The 25,006-nt window shown below is 18.9% G+C and overlaps 7 protein-coding genes across 7 annotated transcripts; 3 read left to right on the top strand and 4 right to left on the bottom strand.

Annotated features, from left to right (window-relative positions):
- Positions 1-988: 988 nt before the first annotated feature.
- PF3D7_1141700 (OTU domain-containing protein, putative) lies at positions 989-2,550 on the bottom strand (the record flags this gene model as incomplete). The annotated part of the gene is made up of 5 exons (XM_001348062.1): positions 989-1,026; positions 1,174-1,231; positions 1,332-1,413; positions 1,600-1,645; positions 1,833-2,550. 5 exons carry the CDS (start codon positions 2,548-2,550, stop codon positions 989-991), a joined length of 942 nt encoding a protein of 313 aa, XP_001348098.1.
- An 869-nt stretch (positions 2,551-3,419) lies between these two features.
- Positions 3,420-4,199, top strand: PF3D7_1141600 (dolichol-phosphate mannosyltransferase; the record flags this gene model as incomplete). Its single annotated transcript, XM_001348061.1, has 1 exon — positions 3,420-4,199. One exon carries the CDS (start codon positions 3,420-3,422, stop codon positions 4,197-4,199), a length of 780 nt encoding a protein of 259 aa, XP_001348097.1.
- Positions 4,200-4,338: 139 nt separating this feature from the next.
- PF3D7_1141500 (conserved Plasmodium protein, unknown function) lies at positions 4,339-6,740 on the bottom strand (the record flags this gene model as incomplete). Its single annotated transcript, XM_001348060.2, has 14 exons — positions 4,339-4,407; positions 4,576-4,649; positions 4,752-4,762; positions 4,883-4,904; positions 5,052-5,079; positions 5,191-5,267; positions 5,410-5,510; positions 5,603-5,660; positions 5,750-5,767; positions 5,864-5,959; positions 6,063-6,192; positions 6,329-6,366; positions 6,466-6,516; positions 6,602-6,740. 14 exons carry the CDS (start codon positions 6,738-6,740, stop codon positions 4,339-4,341), a joined length of 912 nt encoding a protein of 303 aa, XP_001348096.2.
- Positions 6,741-7,250: 510 nt separating this feature from the next.
- On the bottom strand, positions 7,251-8,880 carry PF3D7_1141400 (phosphatidylinositol N-acetylglucosaminyltransferase subunit H, putative; the record flags this gene model as incomplete). The annotated part of the gene is made up of 5 exons (XM_001348059.2): positions 7,251-7,772; positions 7,904-7,978; positions 8,061-8,173; positions 8,303-8,402; positions 8,629-8,880. 5 exons carry the CDS (start codon positions 8,878-8,880, stop codon positions 7,251-7,253), a joined length of 1,062 nt encoding a protein of 353 aa, XP_001348095.2.
- A 1,261-nt stretch (positions 8,881-10,141) lies between these two features.
- Positions 10,142-13,431, top strand: PF3D7_1141300 (conserved protein, unknown function; the record flags this gene model as incomplete). The annotated part of the gene is made up of 2 exons (XM_001348058.1): positions 10,142-12,766; positions 13,018-13,431. The coding sequence occupies 2 exons, from the start codon at positions 10,142-10,144 to the stop codon at positions 13,429-13,431; spliced, it is 3,039 nt and encodes a 1,012-aa protein (XP_001348094.1).
- Positions 13,432-14,522: 1,091 nt separating this feature from the next.
- On the top strand, positions 14,523-14,994 carry PF3D7_1141200 (ATP synthase-associated protein, putative; the record flags this gene model as incomplete). Its single annotated transcript, XM_024473329.1, has 2 exons — positions 14,523-14,683; positions 14,820-14,994. The coding sequence occupies 2 exons, from the start codon at positions 14,523-14,525 to the stop codon at positions 14,992-14,994; spliced, it is 336 nt and encodes a 111-aa protein (XP_024329134.1).
- A 494-nt stretch (positions 14,995-15,488) lies between these two features.
- On the bottom strand, positions 15,489-23,180 carry PF3D7_1141100 (conserved Plasmodium protein, unknown function; the record flags this gene model as incomplete). Its single annotated transcript, XM_001348056.1, has 1 exon — positions 15,489-23,180. One exon carries the CDS (start codon positions 23,178-23,180, stop codon positions 15,489-15,491), a length of 7,692 nt encoding a protein of 2,563 aa, XP_001348092.1.
- Positions 23,181-25,006: the final 1,826 nt, after the last annotated feature.

The raw sequence follows: 25,006 nt of genomic DNA, 5'->3' as shown, positions 1-25,006 counted from the left end.
TGGATAAATAAATAAATAAATATATATATATATATATATATATATATATATATATATATTTATATTTATCTATTTGCTTTTAAAAAAATAAAATAAAAATTAATATAATATGAAATATAATAATATTACAAATTTTTATTCCATAGTATTAATATGTCATATATTTTATTATTTATTTTTATTATATATATATATATATATATATATATATATATATTTTTTTTTTTTTTTTTTTTTTGTATATTTGTATTTTGGTTTTGCATAATATCTTTACAGTTGAGTATACAGATATAAATTATTTGTTTAGATATACAACATAGTTATATATGTCTATATAACAAAGTTTATACCTTTAAATATATATATATATATATTATTTATTTATTTTTTTTTTTTTTTTTTGTATATTTGAATAATATTAATAATTTTTTCTTTTTTATGATTTATTTTTTTTCTGTGAACATTTTTTATGTGCTCTATATCTATATATATCTATCTATATATATATATATATATATATATGTGTTTGTTTTTATTTTAATTAAAACTATAGGTTTTATTATTATTTTATTATTTTTTTTATTTGTTTTTTTTTTTTTTTTTTTTTTTTTTTTTACCCTATATTATATACCTTTATAAATTACTTCATTATTCAGTTTGATATTTTTTTTTTTAAATAAAATTTTTTGAAAAAATACGGAAGAGTTATCATAGATCCACAAAATTATATAAGTAAATATAGATTTGGTATATGAAATAATGATTAATTTTGTTTACAAAAAAAAAAGAAAAATAAAATTATATATTTAGGTTATTCATTTATATATATATATATATATATATATATATATATATATATATATATATATATATGTATTATAAATAAATATATCCTTTCCAATGTCTAGATTTTTTAATTTTACAAAAATGTATAAATATATGAATATGGACTTATTTATTTTTATTTTATTTATTTTGGTTTTTTTCATTACGACGGTAAATCAATGACTGAGTTGTAGTGCTTCCCTAATAAATGAAAAAAAAAAAAAAAAAAAAAAAAAACCAATATAGAAAATATAAATAAAAAAAAAAAAAAGAAGAAATGATAGCTACACAACATTACAAATATTTATCATCATATGGTTATATTGACATGTACATCATTATGCTTACCTAGGGCATATAATTTATGATGAAAGCATAAGAATAATTCCTCTTCACAGTCTTCTTCCTAATACAAATATTAGACACAAATAAAAATGTTTACAAATAAATCAACATGTATATATAGATATATATAGGTATATTTATTTATTTATTTATATGCTTACATATGATATGTTCATATTTACATCATAAACAGTAATTTTTTTCTTGAGAATATTTGATAAAGCCTTTATTTCTATTTCGCTTCTATAAAATAAAAACAATAGATACATTCAAATGAATATATATATATATATATATATATATTTATTTATTTATATATTTATATTTGTTCATATACATATAATTTGTTATAATATTCATAATAATACGGAGAATGTTATCTGATCAAAAAAAAAATTTAAAAGATACATTATTATTTTATTTTCTTACCCATATACACCTTTAATTATATCTTCACAATATTTGAAATAGGTATCTGAAAAAAAAAAAAAAAAAAATACACATATATATATATATATATATATATATATATATATATAATTTTACATATTTATGTGACAATATTATAAGAGCGAATATACTTATACAATATATATTCTTCCTGTTCATCTTATCGTTTCATATATATATATATATATATATATATACATTTTTTTTTTTACCGTTGTCTTCACAATCATCTGAATCATATATAAAATTGATAAATAATTCTTTATTTTGTAATAAATATATTGAAGTAATAAATCTTAAAAGGTCACTACTCAAATCATTTGGATTTATATTATTAAATATATTAAAATTAAAAAAGTTTGTATTTATATAATCTTTTAAATTAATATTATCTAGAGAAAATTGTTCTTTATTTATAAGTTTTAAAAAGTCTGTTATTGTATATTGATAAGTATGTATTCTATATTTAAGTTGATGTATTATGGATTCATATAAGCAATTTCCATCAGGTGCTATAGAATAAATAGTTTTATTTAATTTTTTTAGGTTCAAAGATAATTCTTCATATTCTTTCTCCCCTTCTTTATTTCTTGATTTTTCAATTTGTTCTTCTTCATATTCTCTATGTTCCATTTTTTTTCTATTCCTTAAGGCTTTCTTTGACATTACATTCATTTGATATAAAGTATTTGTATGAAAAGGGTCATCCTTATTATTATCATCATTATTGTAATTCTCTTCTACCTTTTTGTTGTCATCTTCTTTATTATATAACTCATTCAGTTTATTTAATTTTTCTTCTAAATTCAATAATGTCTCACTCTTTTTATTTTTGTTACTACTTTTTTTCATCTCTTTTTTTATTTCCTCAGTTAATTTTTTTAATCTCCTTTTGTATTCGTGGTAACTTATGCGCCCTTCCTCTTCCATTTTTTTTTGGAAACGTCAAAAGGAAAAATTAAAAAAAAAAAAAAAATAAAAAAAAAAATAAAAAAAAAAATAAAAAAAAATAAATATATATTGATAAACTAACAAAGGAACACAGTTCAGCCAATATTCATAAATGTTATGTATAAATACATATTTATTGTATAAATAACATAATCATATCATTTTTTTTTTTCATTTCATAAAAATATATATATATATATAATAATTAGGTAACTATAAAAAGATATTAATACACATATGTATATATATATATTTATACTATTATTTATTTATTTATTTAATTATTTCATCTTATTTTATTTTTTTTGTTAGTTTTATATCTACCTCTTTTAAAAAATTCTTCTCTAGTTCTTTGAAGAACGGTATATTTTTAAAAGATATAGGTATAAATATAAAACCGAAAAAAAAAAAATATAATCAAAAAGAATAAATGTAATGTATATATTAAATAATATATCAATGCAATTACATAATATATATATATATATATATATATATATATATTATATATATATATTATTTCCTAGGTAGATATTTTTATATATTCCTTATATTTTATATACGTCCCAAAAGGAGAACAAAAAAAAAAAAATTTTATAATATAATAATATAATAATATAAAAATGTTATTACATATATCATTATATATATTTTTTTTTTTTTTATTCTTTACGTTCAACCCAATAAACAGGTGTTATTATATTTAGTGGCATCTTTAACAATTTTTTTAGATGCACAGAATAGGGAGAAAATTCATTGTTGGGTTAACATATAAGTATATATATATATATATATATATATATATGTGTATATTTTTTTTTTTTTTTTTTTTTTTTTTTTTTTGAAATATGGTTATTCGATTTTTCCTGTTTGTCATTACACTCTTAGGCTTATGCATAAATATGGTGTGTTGTAATTTTAAATATTCGATTATATTACCTACTTACAATGAAAAAGAAAACTTACCATATCTTATTTATATGATAATTGATGAATTAAATAAACATGAAATTAAATTTGAAATAATTGTAATAGATGATAATAGTCAAGATGGTACTGCAGATGTGTACAAAAAGTTACAAAACATTTTTAAGGATGAAGAATTATTATTAATACAAAGAAAAGGAAAATTAGGGTTAGGTTCTGCATATATGGAAGGTTTAAAAAATGTAACAGGAGATTTTGTTATAATAATGGATGCTGATTTATCACATCATCCTAAATATATTTATAACTTTATTAAAAAACAAAGAGAAAAAAATTGTGACATTGTTACAGGCACAAGATATAAGAACCAAGGTGGAATATCAGGATGGTCATTTAATAGAATTATAATAAGTAGAGTAGCAAATTTTTTAGCTCAATTTCTATTATTCATTAATCTATCAGATTTAACCGGGTCTTTTAGATTATATAAAACTAATGTACTGAAGGAACTTATGCAATCTATTAATAATACAGGTTATGTTTTTCAAATGGAAGTTCTTGTAAGAGCATATAAAATGGGAAAATCTATAGAAGAAGTTGGTTACGTTTTTGTTGATAGATTATTTGGAAAATCAAAACTGGAAACTACAGATATTTTACAATACTTATCAGGTCTTTTCAAGTTATTCTGGTCAATATAAAAAAAAAAAAATAAAAAATAAAACAAAATAATAATAATAATAATAATAATAAACATATGAAAATGTGTTATGTATATATTAACATGTTATATATATATATATATTACATTCATGTGTGATTGGAGCATTTCATATTTCTTTATATATTCACATTTTTTTTATCTTTTTTTTGAAATCCCTTATATCTCAATATAATAATTGGTCGTTCCTTTATTCAAATAATTACAAATGTATATATTGAATAACATATAAGAAAAATATATATATATATATATATAAATATATATTTTTTTATTTTATTTTTTATTTTATTTATTTATTTATTTATTAATTTTTTTTTTTTTTTTTTTTTTTTTGTGTTTTATATATATATTACCTTTAGATAATTGTCCACGAAGTAACTATTCTTTGTGTGATTAATATATTTAAATCTATTTTTCATTAAAAAAACTAAAATATAAAGAAAAATAAAAATAAAATGTTCATGTGAATTATTAAATAATCGAATAAGCATTATTTATTTTAAAGTGTTTTTTGCATTCATATAAATACTTTTCTCCTCCCTATAAGAAAAAAAAAAAAAAAAAAAAAAAAAACAAATAAAAAGAAATTAAATAATTAAAAATGAAAAATGAAAAACATTTCCTATAACAATATTACACTCCTTTTCAATATCATTCTACCTATTTGAATATATATCTTTATCTAGATTTTTATGAGAAAAAAAAAAAAAAAATGTTCACATATTATTTAATCATATTAAACATATAACATCTTCCTCTCTTCATCCATTTATTTACACATTGTATTCTTTTTTTTTTTTCTTTTTCATAAAGTATAAAAAAAACATACCTTGTAGATTCTGAATATTTAGCTGTATCTATATAAATATAATTTATATTATTTTATTTTTTTTTTGAATTATAATGTGTTTATATATATTTATTCACAAAAAAAAAAAAAAAAAAAAAAATTAATATATGTGCAGTACCTTATTTTTAGAATATTCGTTTTTATTTTTAAGAATATTTGATTTAACTATTTCGCTAGCGTACCCCCCTCTCCCTTCTAAAATTGTTAAGTGTAACAAAAAAATTATTAGTCATATAAGTGCATTTTAAAAATACATATATATATATATATATATATATATATATATATACATATTTTTATTAACATGTGTCCACTTAATTTTATATTATTATTTTACTAGCTTTAATGTCGGGGTATGAAAATACAAAATTTGATGGTCCCTGCCCGAGACCATAATTTTTGAGGGTCAGTAACTTATTCTTATTTTTTACAATATCGCTAAAATGTTATATAATCCGACATATTAATCACATAAATATAAATATATATATATATATATATATTTTATTATATATCCTTTTTTGTCACACGTGTAATTTTTTTCAGGGTCCAAATATATATCCTCATAATTAATCGTTTTTTCATTATCTTTTATAGAATTTAGAAAGTAAAAAAGAAACGATTTTTAAAATTTTATAAGATGAGCATGTTATGGTATATTTATTTTATTAAAGTACCTTCTATATTATGTCCTCCTGAAATATTAAATAATATCACACATATATATATATATATATATATATATATATTTATGTATAAGCATTCATTTATTTATATTTATTTTTCAGTACTCAATTCATCCTTGTAGTTTTTTTTCCTCTCTTCTAGCAACATCGTTTTAGTTACAACATTTTGAGATATTCTATATTTTATTGTATTGTCATCAACTATTTGTATATATATATATATATATATATATATGTATATATATATGTGCGTATAGTTAGACATGCATGTTAATCTTTCTTTTTCCATTATATTCCATTTTACCGTATTTATTATTTAGCACATCTTTCATGTCTCTTGTTTGTTCAGGATTTTTTACAACCGAATCAATAAGAAATGGGAACCTTTTTTCATAGGTGTTAAAATTAGTAGACATATCTTCTTTCAACTTATTCTTTAAAAAATAATATAACATGATAATATATTTATTTTATATATTTTATTCGATTTTATATTTATGTATTATTATATATATATATATATATATATATATACATACATATATTTTTTTTTTTTTTTATGCGAAATACTTTTCTTTCATTTAGAATATCGCCTTGTGTTCTTGTATCTTATGGGGAACATCAAAAATAAATAAATGAACGCATATAAATAAATAATTAAAAATACAACAACATAGACATATTAAATAAAAATGGATTGTCATTACTCATATGAGGAAGGTGCGTTAGTATATCCTTCATATTCTCCCTCTTTTTTACTATAAATAGTTTAAAAAAAAAAAAAAAAAAAAAAGTAAAAAGAGATAAATATAATAATAACAATAATAATATATTTATTTTTACTTATAAATTGAACTTCGTCATTTTTATTTATTTCTCTTTTTTCATCATCCTTTTTATCATGTAGAAATGTAAATTTCAAGAGGTCTTTTTTTTCCTCATAGTTGTTATAGTATGGAATTTTTCTCACATACTCTCCCATTTTATACTTACATAAATAAATAATTATATATATATAAAGATGTAGGAATAAAATTAAAGTTATTATCTATACATTTATGGCATATCTATTAAATAAATAAATATATATATATATATATATATATTATTACATATTAATCATATATATTTTTTTTTAAGAATTTATTTTTATCTTTATAAAATTTTTATAAAAGACAAATAAAAGTTAAAAAAATATTATACTATTATATAATATAATAAAGACCATGTGTGAACATATATATTATTCATAATTATATATTCTTTATTTAATAGAAAAGAAAAATAAATAAATGCATTATAGTACATCAATATTATGGAGTGGACATGTTTGTGACAAAAAATGTAAAATTATATATAGGAAAAGGAAAAGGAAAAAAAAAAAAATAAATTATAAATAAATAATAATATAAACAAGAGAATATTCTTATGTTCTTATGTTCTTTTTTTCTTTTTTTTTTTTTTTTTTTTTTTTTTTTTTTTTTTTTTGTTATTAATTGTTCATAATTTTTATTGCTAATTGTTTATTTATATATACATCATACGAGTTATTTTTTCTTAATTTTTTAGATCTTTTATTAATTTTAATATTTTCATATGAACTGAAATTTAATAATTTGAAAATATTTTCTTCACTTGAAGAACAATTATTTGTAGCATATATATTATTTTCCAAATTTATATTATCATAATTTTTGTTTTTTGTATAATTATATTTTTTTTGTATTACCTTTTTTACTTCCTCATCTTCTTCAAAATTATCTGTCTGATCACTTATATCGTCACTTATTTTATCACTCGTATGATTACTCGTAGCTTCACTCACAATGTAACTTACAGAGTCACTAATTTCATCTTCTTCTTCTCCATCGGTTTGTCCAATCTCATAGATACCCTTGTCATTTTTTACGTGTGTTATTTTTATAGTCTTTAATATATTATTATCATTATAAAAAAAAATCTTTTTTATATCTCTGTAGATATTTACCATATTGTTCATACCCAACACAACATCCTAAAAAAAAAAAATAAATAAATGAACATATATAAATATGTATATATTTTTTGCACATTTTATTTATTCATTTATATATTATTTGTAGATTATTCTACATTTTTGAAGTCATAACATTTCATATTATTTACCTTGAAGAGAATAACAGAATCATTATTTTTTAGCTTAATACATAAATATGGACATATTTCAAACATGTAAATGGCCTACAAAATAAAATATATATTTATATATTTATTTATTTATATATGTGACAATTTCTTTTTCATGTCCTTAAATTTTTATTACTTCATTAATGAAAATATTTTCTATCTCATTTTTACATATAAATTTTGTATAGTTTTCAAATGAATCTTTTTTATCAATTTGAATTCCAATATTTTTTAATAAGAGTAATTTTTCTGATAAAACGTAAGAAAAAAAAAAAAAGAAAAAAAAAGAAACATTATATGTAAATATATAAAATACAATCTATATATATATATAACAGTACATGTATTTTCCTAAATATATTTCTTAAAAATATATACCAGTAAAAATATTGTTGAAATATACTACGATACAAAATATATATAGGATAAAAAGTAATATGTGAAATTCATTAACACTTAAATATCCTCTAATATAACCCTACATAAAATAAAGAATAAACACCATCATTAATATAAAGTATGGGTATTTACAACTTTGTGAATATAAATAAATAAATAAATAAATAAATATATATATATATATATCATGCACATATTTATATTTATAATTCTCTGTTAATAATATTATCATGTGAAAACTTAACTATTGTAAGTTTTTTAAAGGTTAACAAGATAATAAAATGTATTATAAAATATTTGCATACCAGATAAAAGTAATACAAAATAAATAAAGAAAAGAAAATTATAACAAATAAAAAGAACATTCGATTTTTCTTTTTTTCATATATATATTCAATACCGTACAAATGTTCATATCTTCTTATTTTATTCTTAATATGATACTTGACACAGTTTATATCATCATTTTTTTTATCACCCTTTACATCATTTCTTACATCATCCTTTACATCATTTCTTACATCATCCTTTACATCCTTTTTTACATCATTTTTCATTTTTTTCCTTTTTTTTTTCTTCTTTTTATAGTTTTGAAGTAAAATTATCTCTGAGTATTATAATCATCTTATTAATACACCTGTCACTATTTTTATTTTCTATTATATTTTACCATTATTATTAACAAAAAAAGGAAAAAGAAAAAAAAAAAAGCACTAGATAAATAAAAATAAATAAGTACAACTTTTTTCTTAAATTATAAATAGGTCATTCAACTTGCTTTTGACTTATTTTTTCTTTTATTTTTGTATTCTTACAATATATATATATATATATATATATATATATATATATATGTATATAATTTTTTTTTTTTTTTTTTTTTTTTTTTTTTAGTGCACATTTAAGGGTGTATTATAAAAAATATTGATAATGTATTTAAAATGATATATATTTATAACTAAAGAAAGGAATATACATAAAAACATTCATAATATATATATTTATATATATATATATATTATACATTGTGTATATTGAATAAACACATTATGATATTATTATCACAAAAATTACTAAATAAAATTATTAAAAATTTCAAAGCCCTCTTCGTTTTTTAATTTAATATATATAAAAAAAAAAAAAAAAAAAAAAAAAAAAATATTTGGAAATACAAATAAAAATATATTATCCGTGAAATATATTTCATTTTTAATATAAGATATATTCTAAAATATATATATATATATATATATATATGATCATATATTAAAAAAAATGAAATAGTAATAAAATAAAAATGTATTTTTAAAAAAATATATATACATATATATGTATTTTTATTTTATAAATTTAAATTAAAAGGAAATTATTTTTTATAATATCCATTTCAGTCTACTAGAAAGAAAACATAAAAAATATATAATACATGTAAAATAAATAAAGATATACACGTATATGTAAGCATATGTTTTAAATGTCCGTATATTTTATATAGTACTCATCATATATTTTTATAACGTAAATGATCATTCCTTTGACATTATATATATGTATATATGTATATATGTATGTATATATGTATATATGTACATATGTATGTATGTGTGTATACTTTTATGATACCTTGTTGTATTTATGAATATATGAAGGTGTAATTTATTTTTTTATTTATTTATTTTTTGTAAACATAACCTTGGGATATGTTTTAATTTTGTTAAATCGAATAATATATTTATTTGTGAGTTGTATATTCTATTCATATATATATATATATATATATTTTTTTTTTTTTTTTTTTTTTTCTTGTTGTTTTTCGAAATGGTAAAAAAGGAAAATGAAGAGAATATTGCCCAAGAAAACAAAGAAAAGGAGAAGCCGAAAAATGCAAATGACAAAGCTGACCCTTTATTAAAATTAAAAGAAGAAAGAGAAAAATTAATCCAGTGGTCAAAAAAATTAAAAAATAATAATTGTTCATTTATGAGTTCTGATAAACTTGATACTGAGAAAAGTGAAAAGGTCTATTCTAGTAATGATGAATATTATTATGATGAAAAAAATAAACTAAATCATAATGATAACAAGGATAATATGAACAATCATAAGAAAAATAATGATAATAAAAATAGAAAGAAAGAAAATTATTTAAAGAACTCCTCATACAATAACTTATCAGATGACAAGAAAGACCATATGGATCCTATGTTATATCAATCGATTCAAAAAATAAAAGAAATTAAAAATAATAACTATGATAATGATATATTTGATGAAGAAAGTATTTATGATGATTATAATATAAATAAAATAAGAAAAACTAAAAAAAAAGATAAAAATAATAACTGGCAAAATAATTCGTTTCAAAATAATTCATCTGAGAGTAACAATCAGTATTATATATTTACAAACCGTGAGAATAACAAAGATACTTTAAATAATGTGTTTAAAAGTACAAATAATCAAAAAGATGAGTCCAATTTGAATTATCTACATAGTGATGATGAAGTATTTATGGATAACTCTTCTGATCAGAAAAAAACGAAAAATAAAATAAAAATAAATAACAATGATAATAATAATAATAATATGAAGATGATGATGAAACCAAACCTTTATCATTCAAGTAATGATAATTTTATAAATATGAATGAAATGGATAATTCTTCAAACATTATAAAAGAAAAGGATTCAAATTTCATAAGTAACAATAATTATAATAAAATATTAAACGATACTTTTTTAAAAAATAACTCAGATATTATTATAAGAGAACCATTTTTCAAAACATCTAAATATGGAAAACAAAACGAAAAAAATGAAAATTTTGATGAACAATTAAAAGGAATATCAAATGAAAACAATATGAAAAATAGCTATTTAGATAATAAAAAAAAAATAAAACTAACAAAAAAAAAAAAGAAACAAACAATTAATTTGTATAATAATGATAAACATGATATTTCTAATATATATGATCAAAATAATATATCTAATCCATATAATATATATAGCTCATCTATACCCCATATAGGTTTTTCTTCTAATGTTAATAAATTATCAAATGAAAGTGTACAAACATATGTACCCACAGGATCTTTTGTTAATTCTAAAGATAATTCTACATGCACAACCATTTTATCTAATAATGAAATGAACACTAATGATAATAATTTAACAAATAGCGGAGCTAAACTAAAAAATATACAAACTAAAAAAATGATAAACTTATTAGAAAACAAAGTAAGAACATTAGAAAGTAAAAAACTTAATTTAAATGACAAAATGAAGGACCTACATGATAATGCATATATGTTAATAGAATCAAAAGAAAAAGACAATTTAACCATACAACATTATGAAACATTAATAAAAAATTTAGAGAGCAAATATAATAAATTATTTAATATGTATCAAGAATTAGATGAACATCGTATATCATATGTTGATGCTTATAGAGAAAAGCAAACGAAAATAGAAAACTTATGTGCAATTTTACAAATAAAAAGTGAAGAAAATCTAAAACTAACACAAGAAATAAATATTATTAATAAGAAAAATGAACAATTACAAGGTCAAATTTATGAATACATTAAAGATGTTGAAGATAAAGAAACAGATTTAAATAAAAAAAAAGAAGAATGTGTTATTTTAAAAAATAATCTTGAAACAGTTACAATGGAAAAACATGACTTTAAAAAACAACTAGAAGAAAAAACAAAACAATATAATGATTTACAAAATAATATGAAAACTATAAAAGAACAAAATGAACATCTCAAAAATAAATTCCAATCTATGGGAAAAACTAACGATCATACAAATAATTTCTTTATACCCAAAATTGATAATCTTATATATATATTAAATAAAATGTTACAAGTATTTAAATTAAATGAACAAAATATATTAGATTATGCAACCTTCTTTAAACAAAATGCAACTGTTATAGAACAAAAATTATTAAATAATGATAATATTTGTAATGATATTATACAAATTATTGATAAAAATTTAGTTAACCCTATTATTGATGTAGTAAATCAAAGAGACCAACAGTATATACAAAAACAAAATGAATTAAAAATGAAATTTGATGATGATATCTTAAAAATATATGAACAAAATATAAACAACGTAGAATTGGCAAACAAACATATAGAAGAATTAAAAAAATTATTAAAAACCATAACTATTAAAAAAAATCGAATTAAACAAAAAGCCTTATTACTTTCATATGCTCAGGGAAGATTAAATGAAAAACCCATATTAAAAGAAATTAAAAATATGAATATTGGATCTCCATTATTTAAATGTAAATATAATAGTTATTCTCATAAACCTGTACAAATATATATCAAAATTGTCGACAATAAATATATTACCTGGACAAAGAATGTGAAAGGCAAAAAGGGATTTAAGAAAAGGAAGCTCATAGATATACAGGTATAACAAAAATGGACATATATGTATTAATGATCGTTTATAAATGAATGCTACTGAATAATAATGGAAATTATATTATACATATATATAATAATATATGTGTGCTTATTTATTTGTTCATTTTTTTTTTTTTTTTTTTCCTTTTTTTTTCATATTTTTTCTTTCTTTTTTTCTTATTTTTTTTCTTATTTTTTCCCTTTTTTTTTTTTTTTTTTTTTCTTATCATATTATTATCCCGTTTTACCTTTTAGGATGTCATAAATGTGGACTATGGGCTTAATAGCAGACCTGTTTACTGGCTCATTGAAAAGCAAAATCAAAAGAAATTGCAAAAGAAAAAAATAAATTTAAATGAATTTTATGAAAACAATCCATATAATATAAATCCATATAATTGCTTTACCTTATACACAAAGGAGAGAACGTATGATTTTTTTTCAGATGACGACGAAGTTGTGGCTTCTTGGGTAATTGGACTTGGCCTCTTATCTTATCCATATAATAAAAGTCCTAGTATACAATCAAGATCAGAATTTATAATTAAGAGAGTTCAATTAAAATTAAAATTATATTGTATTAGAAATAATATGAACTATGTAAAATTGTGGAAAAATGCTATTAAAAAAACACAACAACAAAGGGAAGTACAACATATGGAGAAATAAATAAATCATATTATCAACACATTTGTAAAAGAAATGTAAATATAAATATAAATATATAAATGTATATATTTTTTAGTTCATATTATAACACATACATATTTTTATTTTAAATTTATATTATATATATATATATATATATATATATATATATTTATATGTATGTGTTTAGATGAAAAAAAGTTGATACTGTACTCGTGCATTATGAATATAAAATTATACATTGTATATATTTATGAAATATATATATATATATATATATTTTTTTTTTTTTTTTCTTTTTTTTCCATATATGCCGTATGAATAATATAATCCGTAAAGATGTATTTTTAAGAAATAAGATACCCCCACATTTTAACAAAAAAATAAGAAAAAAAAAAAAAAAAAAAAAAAAGTATGTATATATATATATATATATATATATATATTTTTTTTTCGTTTGTGTTATTTATAAAAAAAAATATCTTTTAACCTTTCCTGCTCAAAATATTTCTTTTTATATAAACTTATAAGAAACATATTTCAATTCTTATGTTAACACATATGTAAATAATTTTATCATTATTAAAAAAAAAATTATAATTTTTAACATATACACAAAATGTAAATATGTATTTATACATAATTATAAATGAATTTATATAATTCCATGTATTTTCTATTCAGTATTCTTTTTTTTTTTTTTTTTTCATATTATTCAAAAAAAATATTTCTATTTTAAGGACACTATATGAAGGAATAAAAAAAAAAAAAAAAAAGAAATAATCAAATATATGTTCAATGTTACATATATATATTATATTATATAAAGATCCACATTAAAATTAAAAGTTGATATATTATGCATATACAATTTAATATAATAAATTTATATTTATTTTAACTCTTTAGTAATTTTTATATATTTTATTATCCACAATTAGTACGATATGAAAAAAAATATAAATATTTTTTTAAATAGAAACTTAAATACACATTGTTTATTCATATAAATGTATTACATTGCACTATAATTCTTATTACCTGTATTTTTTTCACAAATAAATAAATATATATATATATATATATATATATAAATTAATTTTTAAATTAAAATGGGATTTCATATACAACGATATATTGCTATGATGGGTAGAGGCATAAATCCCAAAACATGGAAAAAATTATGGGTTGATAGTAAAAATAAACAAATAATTCATGTATACAATGATGTAGCCGAATTTATGAATAATCAAATAGCCCAAGTTGTACGAGTGTAAGTTTAAAACAGGGAAAAATATATATATATATATATATATATATATATATATATTTATTTATTTATATATTTTTTTACGCATATATCTTCATATATATATCCTCAATTATACATATACATATTCCCCTTATAGGTACCAGTACAGATATTGGTGGTGGGCTAACCCTTTTGGTATGGGATTAATTTTTTACCTTGGATATAAAACTTGGTATATGGTTTACATAAATCATAAACAAAGGAAAGTTGCACAAGTAGTTGCTTCTGCTTATGGACAAGGAGGACAGTGGCTCAATCCAGTACCCAAATAATATTTATAGACATATAAGAAATAGAAATCCAATAATATTAATATATATGTTTTTAAATGAATTTTCCCACACAAATAAAAAAATATATTTATCATGCATTATATGGTATTTTTTTTTTTATATCAATTATTATTTGTTTTTATTTTAATTCAAAATTTTTATTGAGCATTTAATCTGAATGTATATATTTGTACATATATATATATATATATATATATATTTTATTTTTTTTGTATATTTTTCTCTTTTTTATTTTTTATCTATAACTAATAAAGTGGAACTATCCATAAATACATAATATATATTTTATTTGAAGTTGTATAATAAAATAGTTGGTTCAATAAAAATGTCATATAAAAAATATTTAGTTAAAAAAAAAAAAAAAAAAAAAAAAAAAATGTTATATTCTGATTTATATATATATATATATATATATTTATGTGTACCAATAAATTGATACGTGTTATATTTAAAATTATCTTATATATTCCTTGTTATGTTAACTTATTTCCATTATATATTATCGCTCCATTATTAAGAGGCTTGTCACCTCTTATAAAAATTTTTCCAGATTCATCATAACATAATTTATTATTATAAAGAAAATTATTATTAGGTATATAACCAGTATTCATATTGTAATTAAATGAATGTTGTTGTATATTAGGGTTCAGTGGAAGTATACATATATTATTCAGATTATCATTTTGAAGATTCCCATAGTCTGATTTATTTAATGTAGAAATATCCATGGGCATATTATTATATTTATTTAGATAATCAAATGTATTAATTTTATTAATATTATATTGATCATTATTCATTTGATTATATAATATATTATTATTATTATTATTATTATTAATATTATTATTATTGTTGTTGTTATGTGTGTGACCTATATTTGCAGTAGTAAGAGCTTTATTATATAAAATCCTTTTGATATTTTCATTATTTACCATATTAGGATTACAAAATAAATTATTATAATTTCCTTGTTCTCCCAGTATGGTTTGATGACTTGCAGAATTATATATATTCATTTTATTTTTTTCATTAAACCTATTTGTATATAACATATGTTTATTATGTATTATATTAGAAATATTTGGCATTGTAAAACTATTAACCATATAATTATTTGTTTTTGTACCATTCATTGTATTTATATTATTAGTATTCTCTATACCCTTTTTCACTGTATCGTTTTTATTATTTTCATCATCACTTATTATATTTAAAATTGGCTTCTTTAATACATTTTCCCCTTTAATAGTATCTAAACTACAAACGTTATGTATACTTGTTTTATCAACATTAAATTCTCTTTTTATATTATCAACAGATAATTCATAATTATTGTTATGTATAGTATTATTTTTATTTGTATTTATAATACTAACATTATTATCCATATTTTTATTTATATATGTTGAAGCATTATTTTCATCAACTCTAATCGGATTAGATATATCCATACTTTTAATTAAATCTTTATTTAATAATACTTCCTCAGAATTATTTATATTTGTAGTATTTTTCCCATTTATATTTTTTATATCACTTAATTTCTTTCTATACAAGTTGAAATTTTCCTCTTTAAAATGTGATCCTTTATTCTTATCATCATTATACTTATCTATATTTTCATCCATCATAATATTTCCTTTTTTTTCATTATATATATGAGAGGTGTACAATTTCTCAAATTTTATAGGTATCTCATCATTATTATTAATATAAACCTTTTCTTTTGAACTATGCTTACTTTTGTCCATGCTATTATTATAACAGTTATTCTCATCAACATTATTCTTTTCATTTTTATTTATTTGATTATTATCTTTTAATAGAACATTTAATTGATTCTTTAAATATTCATTTGCTTCATTAATTCCTACAACACCTTGTAAATATTTTCCATTATTGTTATGGTTAACATTTGAATGATTTATATTATAATTCTCCGATTTCAATGATTGACACGTAATATTATTATTATGATATATATCGTTACTGTGTTCATTTCTAATATCCTTATAATACGACTTATCTAATATATTGTTCTTTTCCATAGTTATTTCATCTTTATCATATACACTATCCTTGTTATGTGTACAATTTTTATAATTATTTATCTGATCATTTTTGTTTTGCTCTTCAATAATTTTACACAAACTATTTTGCTTCAATTTTTTTGCGTTTCCTTCAGTTTTATATATATCACTGTATAATAATTTATTATATTTATTTTCTATTATATTTTTATCTTTATCAAAAGCTATATCATTTTCATTTAATAAGGTTATATTATTGTCCTTATTAAATGAAATATCTTCATCCTTCTTAGAATTATTTTGTAAATCATATGTATGTCTATCAAGCTGATAATTATATATATTACTTCTAATATTATGTGATGTATATGTTTGTTTAGTTTTATCATTTTGTATATCCAACGAATAGTTATCTTTTATTAAATCATTCTTTAATTTTTTGCAATAAACATTTTCTTTTTTTTGTTCTTGAAATAAATTTTCATCATCATTACTATATATTGTGTTAACACACATATTATTTATGTCATTGTTTTTTTTTTCATCTTCATTTATATTATAATGTGTACTAGCTTTATCTCCATAATTATGCTGCTGTGTTATATCACTTTTATTTTTGAAATTGACATCTTCTGATGAAATAAAATTATTATTCATTTTATTATTGTCATTTTGTTTTTTTTTTTGTTTTTCTTGTTCTATATATTTATCCATATCATTCTCCTTTTTCTTATAATATATTTCTACCTTGTCATGATCTTCATTTTGTTCATCAAGGGAACTATGTTTCTGTATCATTCTATTTTGCTTTAAACTACAACACTTTTTATATACTTTATCTTTTTCATTCCTCTCATTACGTATATCTAAATCGCTTTTATCTTTTATATATTGTTCATCATAATGATTTACAATTTTATTAATAGTATCTCCATCTATCTCTTGTGTAGAAGTGTTTTTCGTTTTATCACAACGTAATATAGATTGACTTGGAAAATAATTATTTTTTTCTTCCTCACTTATATTTGAACAATAGATATTTTTCTTAATTTCATGTGGTGTTAAACTTTTATAAAATCCATCCATTTTGTTTATTACATTTTCCGATATATTATTTTCATAGCTTTCATGTGATGAATTTTTATCTTTACTATTATCAAGATAACTTTCCTTTTTATAACTTGATTTGCTTCTACTATTCTTCATGTTTATATCATTTATTTCGTTCTTCTTTATTTCGTTATTAAAAAATTTACTTTGTTCATGTGTTGATAAAAATGCTTCATGATTAACACATTTTTTATTACTCTGATATTTGTTTTTTTTTTCTTTATAATTTACATTATCTATCGATGTATTATATTTCACTTCTCTTGATCCTCTCTCAGTATATTTATCCCTTTCTGATTTATTATCATTATAAATTTTATTATTACTAATATTATTTTGATTATATCTTATATTGTTCTTAATTTCATTTGTGTATTCATTATCTTTTAATTTGGAATTTAAAAGATTCGATTTTTTTATCTTCGAATAGGAAGATATTTTGGAAGAATTGTAACGTTTATTATATAAATGATCTTTTGTTCCTTCCATTTTTTTATTTAATTTAATATAATTATTCCTATTACTTATATATGAGGCTTTTCCTTCATCATCCTCTTTTGTACATTGGTATACTGATTTATTATTGTTACTATAGAGAGAGATATTATCATCCACATCGTCATCTGTATGTATATATTTATTATCATCCACATCGTCATCTGTATGTATATATTTATTATCATCCACATCGTCATCTGTATGTATATATTTATTATCATCCACATCGTCATCTGTATGTATATATTTATTATCATCCACATCGTCATCTGTTTCAATATAATTATTATTATCCACATCGTTATCTGTATGTATATATTTATTATCATCCACATCGTCATTTGTTTCAATATAATTATTATCATCCACATAATTATTCATTTTGGTTTTTACCTTATCAAATCTCTTTTCCTTTATATCTTTTGATGAATTATAATTGTCCACATAGTGGCTTGTAGACTGCTTAAGATCCTTACCACATGTAATATCTTTATGGTTTCTTTTTTTTTCCTCACTTGTATTATTAGAGTATAATTCGCTACTGGTATTATTCTCACTATAATATGCTTTATTATATATTTCATTACCAGACCTTTTATTATTTAATATATATTTTTTTTTTATACCGTTTGATATTTTAACTAATGGATAATTATCCTTTTTATAATTTGTATTTTTATATTGTTTTAAATGATTTCTAAATTGTGACATATTTTGATATGATGACATATTTTTACATGGTGACATATTTTGATATGATGACATATTTTTACATGGTGACATATTTTTATATTGTGACACATTTTTACATGGTGACACATTTTTATATTGTGACACATTTTTATATTGTGACATATTTTTATATTGTGACACATTTTTACAGTGTAACATATTTTTGTGCAATTCCATATTTTTATGTTTAGAATGATTAAATTTATTATCGTCATGTAGCGTACATGATGAATTATTAGTACTAATAGTTGTATTTCCATCAGTATAGTCATTTCTTTTTATTATTCCTCTGTTATACCTTTTATAATTATCTATTTCATTTATATCATAATATTTATCATCATGAATACTATTTGAGTATTCGATTAATTGCCTTTTTCCTTTATTATATGAATTATCATCAAATGAAGATGTTAATGTATTATTAGTTTTATAAAATATATCTTCATTTAAGATGTGTTCATATAATTTATTGTTACTTGTTTCTAACTCCTTTTTATTAATATTAGAATCATTATACTTTTGTATAACAAAATTGTTTTTTTTGTTATTTTTATCAGCCTCTTTTGTTCTTTTTTCTCTTTCCTTAAATTTTTTGTTTTCATATGTAGCTTTATATGATTGTCTAGGGTGTATTACATTGCTCCTATTTAATTTAGAAAAGGATTTGTCTAAAGAATTATTCTTTTTAATATGTTCTTTATCTTTTAAGACATTGTTATTTATATTAACGTATGAATTGCTTTTTTGTTTATCATATATATGAGAATAAGTGTTCTTATGTAACATTATATTATTCCCTTTATATTTATCATCTTTAACATGTTTGAGTTGTTCTAGTTTTATATTACGACCTGTATATTTTCTACCAAACGATTTGGAATCATTTAATTCTTCTATTTCTGAATTAAACTTTTTATAATCAACTGATGAAATATTTCCATGGTATATGCTATTATCATGATGCGAAGCATGGCTATCATTATGTAGAATTCGCTTAGGTAAATTATGTACTTCTTTCATGTTTCTCAAAATTTCTGACGTATGAGAACTATTTGTATATTTATCTTTTCTATCTTCGTTTTCTATAACCTTAAAATTATCATGCAAATAATTTTGTGAATATTCATATAAATTTTTTTTATTTTTATGTATATCCAAATTATTTATATTACTACATTGTGTACTATTACTTTTGTTCTTTTTCTTCCTAATAATATTATTTCTTTCATCGTTCTTCATATTTTCTTCAATAATTATATCCATATCATTTTTTTCATTAATTTTATTATCATAAATATTAAATTCATTTACATTTCTACTATTCTCTGAAGCAACAATTTGTTTATCACTCCACAAGTTAATTTCTGTTTTTTTCTTTTGTTTTATATTATCTCTTATATATTTTTCCTGTTTCTTTAATTTTTTATTAATATCATTTTTCCCATCAGAAATAATTGTGATTGTTTTTAAAATGGGATACTTTACTTTTGTATTTATTGAGTTATCCAAACTATCATCATTCAAAATATAAGAATCATTATGTAATTCATCTTTTGCTGATGTATTATATTGTTTTAGTAAAATCTTATTATTCTTATAATTTGAAGGAAAATTCATATCTTTTATTTGTTCATACTTTATATTATTATATGATGATATATTATTATTCGTCTTGTTTTTATTCCTATGTCCTTCAAAATATTTATATTTTTTCTTTTCCATTTGAGTGTTTTTTTTTGGTGATAAGGAATATTTAATCATTTTTGTATCATCACTTGAATTATTAATATTACTGCTACTTCTACTACTATTAATAATGACACTACAACTTCTACTACTATTATTATTATTATTATTATTATTATTATTTTTTATTTTATTTTTTTTATTTTTATATTTTTTACTTGTTTTATTATGTAACAATTTAAAATTTCGATCTTCCTCATTTTCTCTTTTAAAATTGTTGTTATGATCCTTATCTCTATAACGTATTATATCATTGGAAAACACATTTTTTATTATTTGTTTGTTTGACAAATTATTTTCGATCTGAAATAATTGATCAGACATTTCTCTAGCTCTACATATATTTGAGTAGCTACTATTATTAAACTCTTCATTTGATTCATTATCCCTTTTATTACTTGAACAAAGAGGTTTATTTATAAGGAAGGCATTTTTTGAAGAATTTTTTTTTTCATTTCGATATGTAAAATGAATAGGATATTCTTTGAAATCATTATAACTTTTATTAAGTTTTGAATATTTTTTTGTATATGAAGAATTAGTACAGAAAGATTGATGTTTATCATTTGAATTATATAATTCTTTATTATTATGTATTTTCTTTTTTTCTCTATTATAATTATAATTACTATTACTATTACTATTACTATTACTATTATTATTATTATTACTATTACTATTATTATTATTATTGTATGATATATTGATTGGTCTACTTGTATCTACCTTAATGGAATGATGTTCCTTATCATTATAATCAACATTAGGATCCATGTTATATTCTTTTTTATGATTCATATGATTTGTATTTTTTTTTAATGGAATAGATATATGTGTTCTTATTTTATTTGAACTATTATCATAATCTTTTATATTGTTTATACTATTATTCTTTTTTATATTTTTCTTATCATTATAATGAATAAAAATGGTATTTTTATTTTTATTTTTTTCTTCTTTCTTCAATCTCTTCTCATGATAATTAGAAGAATTATATTTCGATACGTTTCTATCCTCACAACGAGAAAAAGGATAGCTATTACTAATCATATTATTATTATTATTATTATTATTATGATTATCTATATTATGTGTATATCCATTTAATATATAATTTTCTCTTTGAAAATTTAAATGTTGTGGGTACATATAATTGTACTTTGAAATGCTAGAACATATAGTATTTCTTCTTCCAATTTCTGGGTTTTTATATATATCAAAATTAGGAGTATCATAAATATTATTAAACATATTTTGATGACTCGAATGAAAAATATTATCATTGTAATTATTTTTATGCATCATATTATTCTTTATGTTATTCTTCATAAGGTTCATGGGAAGGTTTTCATTTCCTATATATGAATTGGTTGAATCTATATAGAGAGAAGGATTTTTCATAGTATGAGCCCTATTATATACATAATATGGATTTACGTTAGATATTTTTATGATTGCCTTATTTTTATTTTTTTCTTTTTCTAATATACTTAAACTTTTATATCTAACAAAAGGTTTAAGATTAATACCATTAAAATCACTTCGACGACGTGTCTCGTGTGGTGTTCTACGTCTATAATATACATTGTTAGTAGGTTCAACATTTAAATATTCATTCAATAAATATAATGATTTTAATTTATATGATGTATCCTCCTTGTTCTTCTTTTTCTTCTCATCATCATTATTATTATTGTATAAATTATTTATTCTGTTGGTATATAATATATCTTCAGCTTTTTTTAACATATTTTTTATAAAAGAATTTTTCTTTTTTTTTTTACTCATATTTTGATTCATTTTATACTTAATATTTTCCTGAAAAGTTGGGTTTCCTAAAGATTTTTTTTTTATTCTTACATTTATCTTATTAATTTCATTTTCATCTTTTTCTACAAAATTGTCTTTCTTGAATTTTTCATCAATTCTATCATCATACTCATGATGTTTTATATAGTCATAATTATTTTTAATATCTCCATTGGATGATGAATATAACGAACGTTGTCTTAAATGAATTTTATTTTTTATGTCCTTCATAGTTAACAATTAAAATAATTTATATTGTTATATTAAATTTTCATATATATTAACTTTTTTTTTTTTTTTTTTTTTTTTTTCTTTTTTTTTTTTTTCTATAAAATAAAATTAAGGTTATATACAAAAAGGAACAAATATACAATTATGACAATATATATATGTATGAAACAAATTAAACCCAAGGGTTGTTTTTCTCAAGAAAAAGACACAAGAAAGTAAATAAATAAATATATATATATATATATATATATATATCTTTGAATAAACAATTAATTATAAAAAAAAAAAATACAAACAATTTGTAAACATATATTAAACAAAAGGGAAAAAAAAAAAAAATTATATACAATAAATATGTTGTTGTAGACAAATATTTATGTAACAACAATTAATTAAAAAAATATATATTACTAACACAAAAAAAAAAAAAAAAAAAAAAAGTATTCTTTTTAATTTTTTAATATAAAAATTTATATATTTCACCTGTTTTAAAATATGCACATGGAATTATAACTACAAAACATATTTAAAAAAAACAAAAAAAAACAAAAAAAAACAAAAAAAAACAAAAAAAAACAAATTCGTTATTTATTGAACTTCAAAATTATAGTAGTTAAATAAATTTGTGTAAATTATAATATATAACCAATATTATGACTTTAATTCTTTATTTATTCCTTATTCCGTTTGTGTTATTTTCTTAAACTCAAGTTTTCATGACAATATAATAATATATGTTAGACACGCTTTATATCTTTAATATCCTACAAGATAATTATATGAAATTTTTTTTTATATTTTTGATGTATACATTCTTATAAATATGACATTGTGAAATATAATGAAATGACAATAAATCTTTTTTAATTATAAATATAATATCATTATATATAATTAACTTCTTATCCATATATAAAAATTAAATATATACTTATTTATATTATTTATTTTAAACAAATAAAAGAATACCAACATTAATTTGTATCTTTATATATATATATATATATATATATATATATATATATATAAATCATTATTATTCTTTTTATTTTTATTTTTATTTTTATTTTTTTTTTTTTTTTGATCATCTAGACAACTATGATATAAATAGGATAAAGTTATATTTATATGTATATTATTTTATGTCATGTTTTCTTATTTATCTATATAATTCTTTCAAAAGAACAGACTATAATATATACATCAACAGTTTTAATGAAGCCATAAGAACTTATATAATATATATTTAAAAATGCCCATTATATATATATATATATATATATATTTGCAAAATAAGTGTAAATTATATTTTTTTCTCTTTTGAAAAATAATCTATAGAAAAAAAAAAAAAAAGATATTTGTCTAATTTTTTTTCAATCATTCTTTAAATATTTATTGAGAATTAATCGATTTGAAATTTATATTTTTACATATATTTTTTTTGTATATTAGGAAAACATATGCAGTTAATATGACTCTTATAATATACAACATATATTAGATAATATGTTATCGTTACACTATATATATATATATATATATATATATATGTATATAAGCTTATAGATATTATATACTAAACCTTCGGAACAATCGAAAGGAAGATAGAATTACACTTTTTCTTTATTTTATACAAAATATATTAATATTTAATTTATTTATAATTATTTAAACTATAATGTAAATGCAACTAAAAAAAAAATTATATTAAAAAATAAGTTGATCTTTACATGAACTGTAACTTGAGACACATTAATAGGACACATTAAAATATTTTCATTAATATATAATAATACAAATGGTAAAAATATTATATATATATATAT

The sequence above is a fragment of the Plasmodium falciparum genome (genome assembly GCF_000002765.6).
Source record: "Plasmodium falciparum 3D7 genome assembly, chromosome: 11".
Lineage (NCBI taxonomy): Eukaryota > Apicomplexa > Aconoidasida > Haemosporida > Plasmodiidae > Plasmodium > Plasmodium falciparum.
This window is presented reverse-complemented; position numbering and strand designations above follow the sequence as displayed.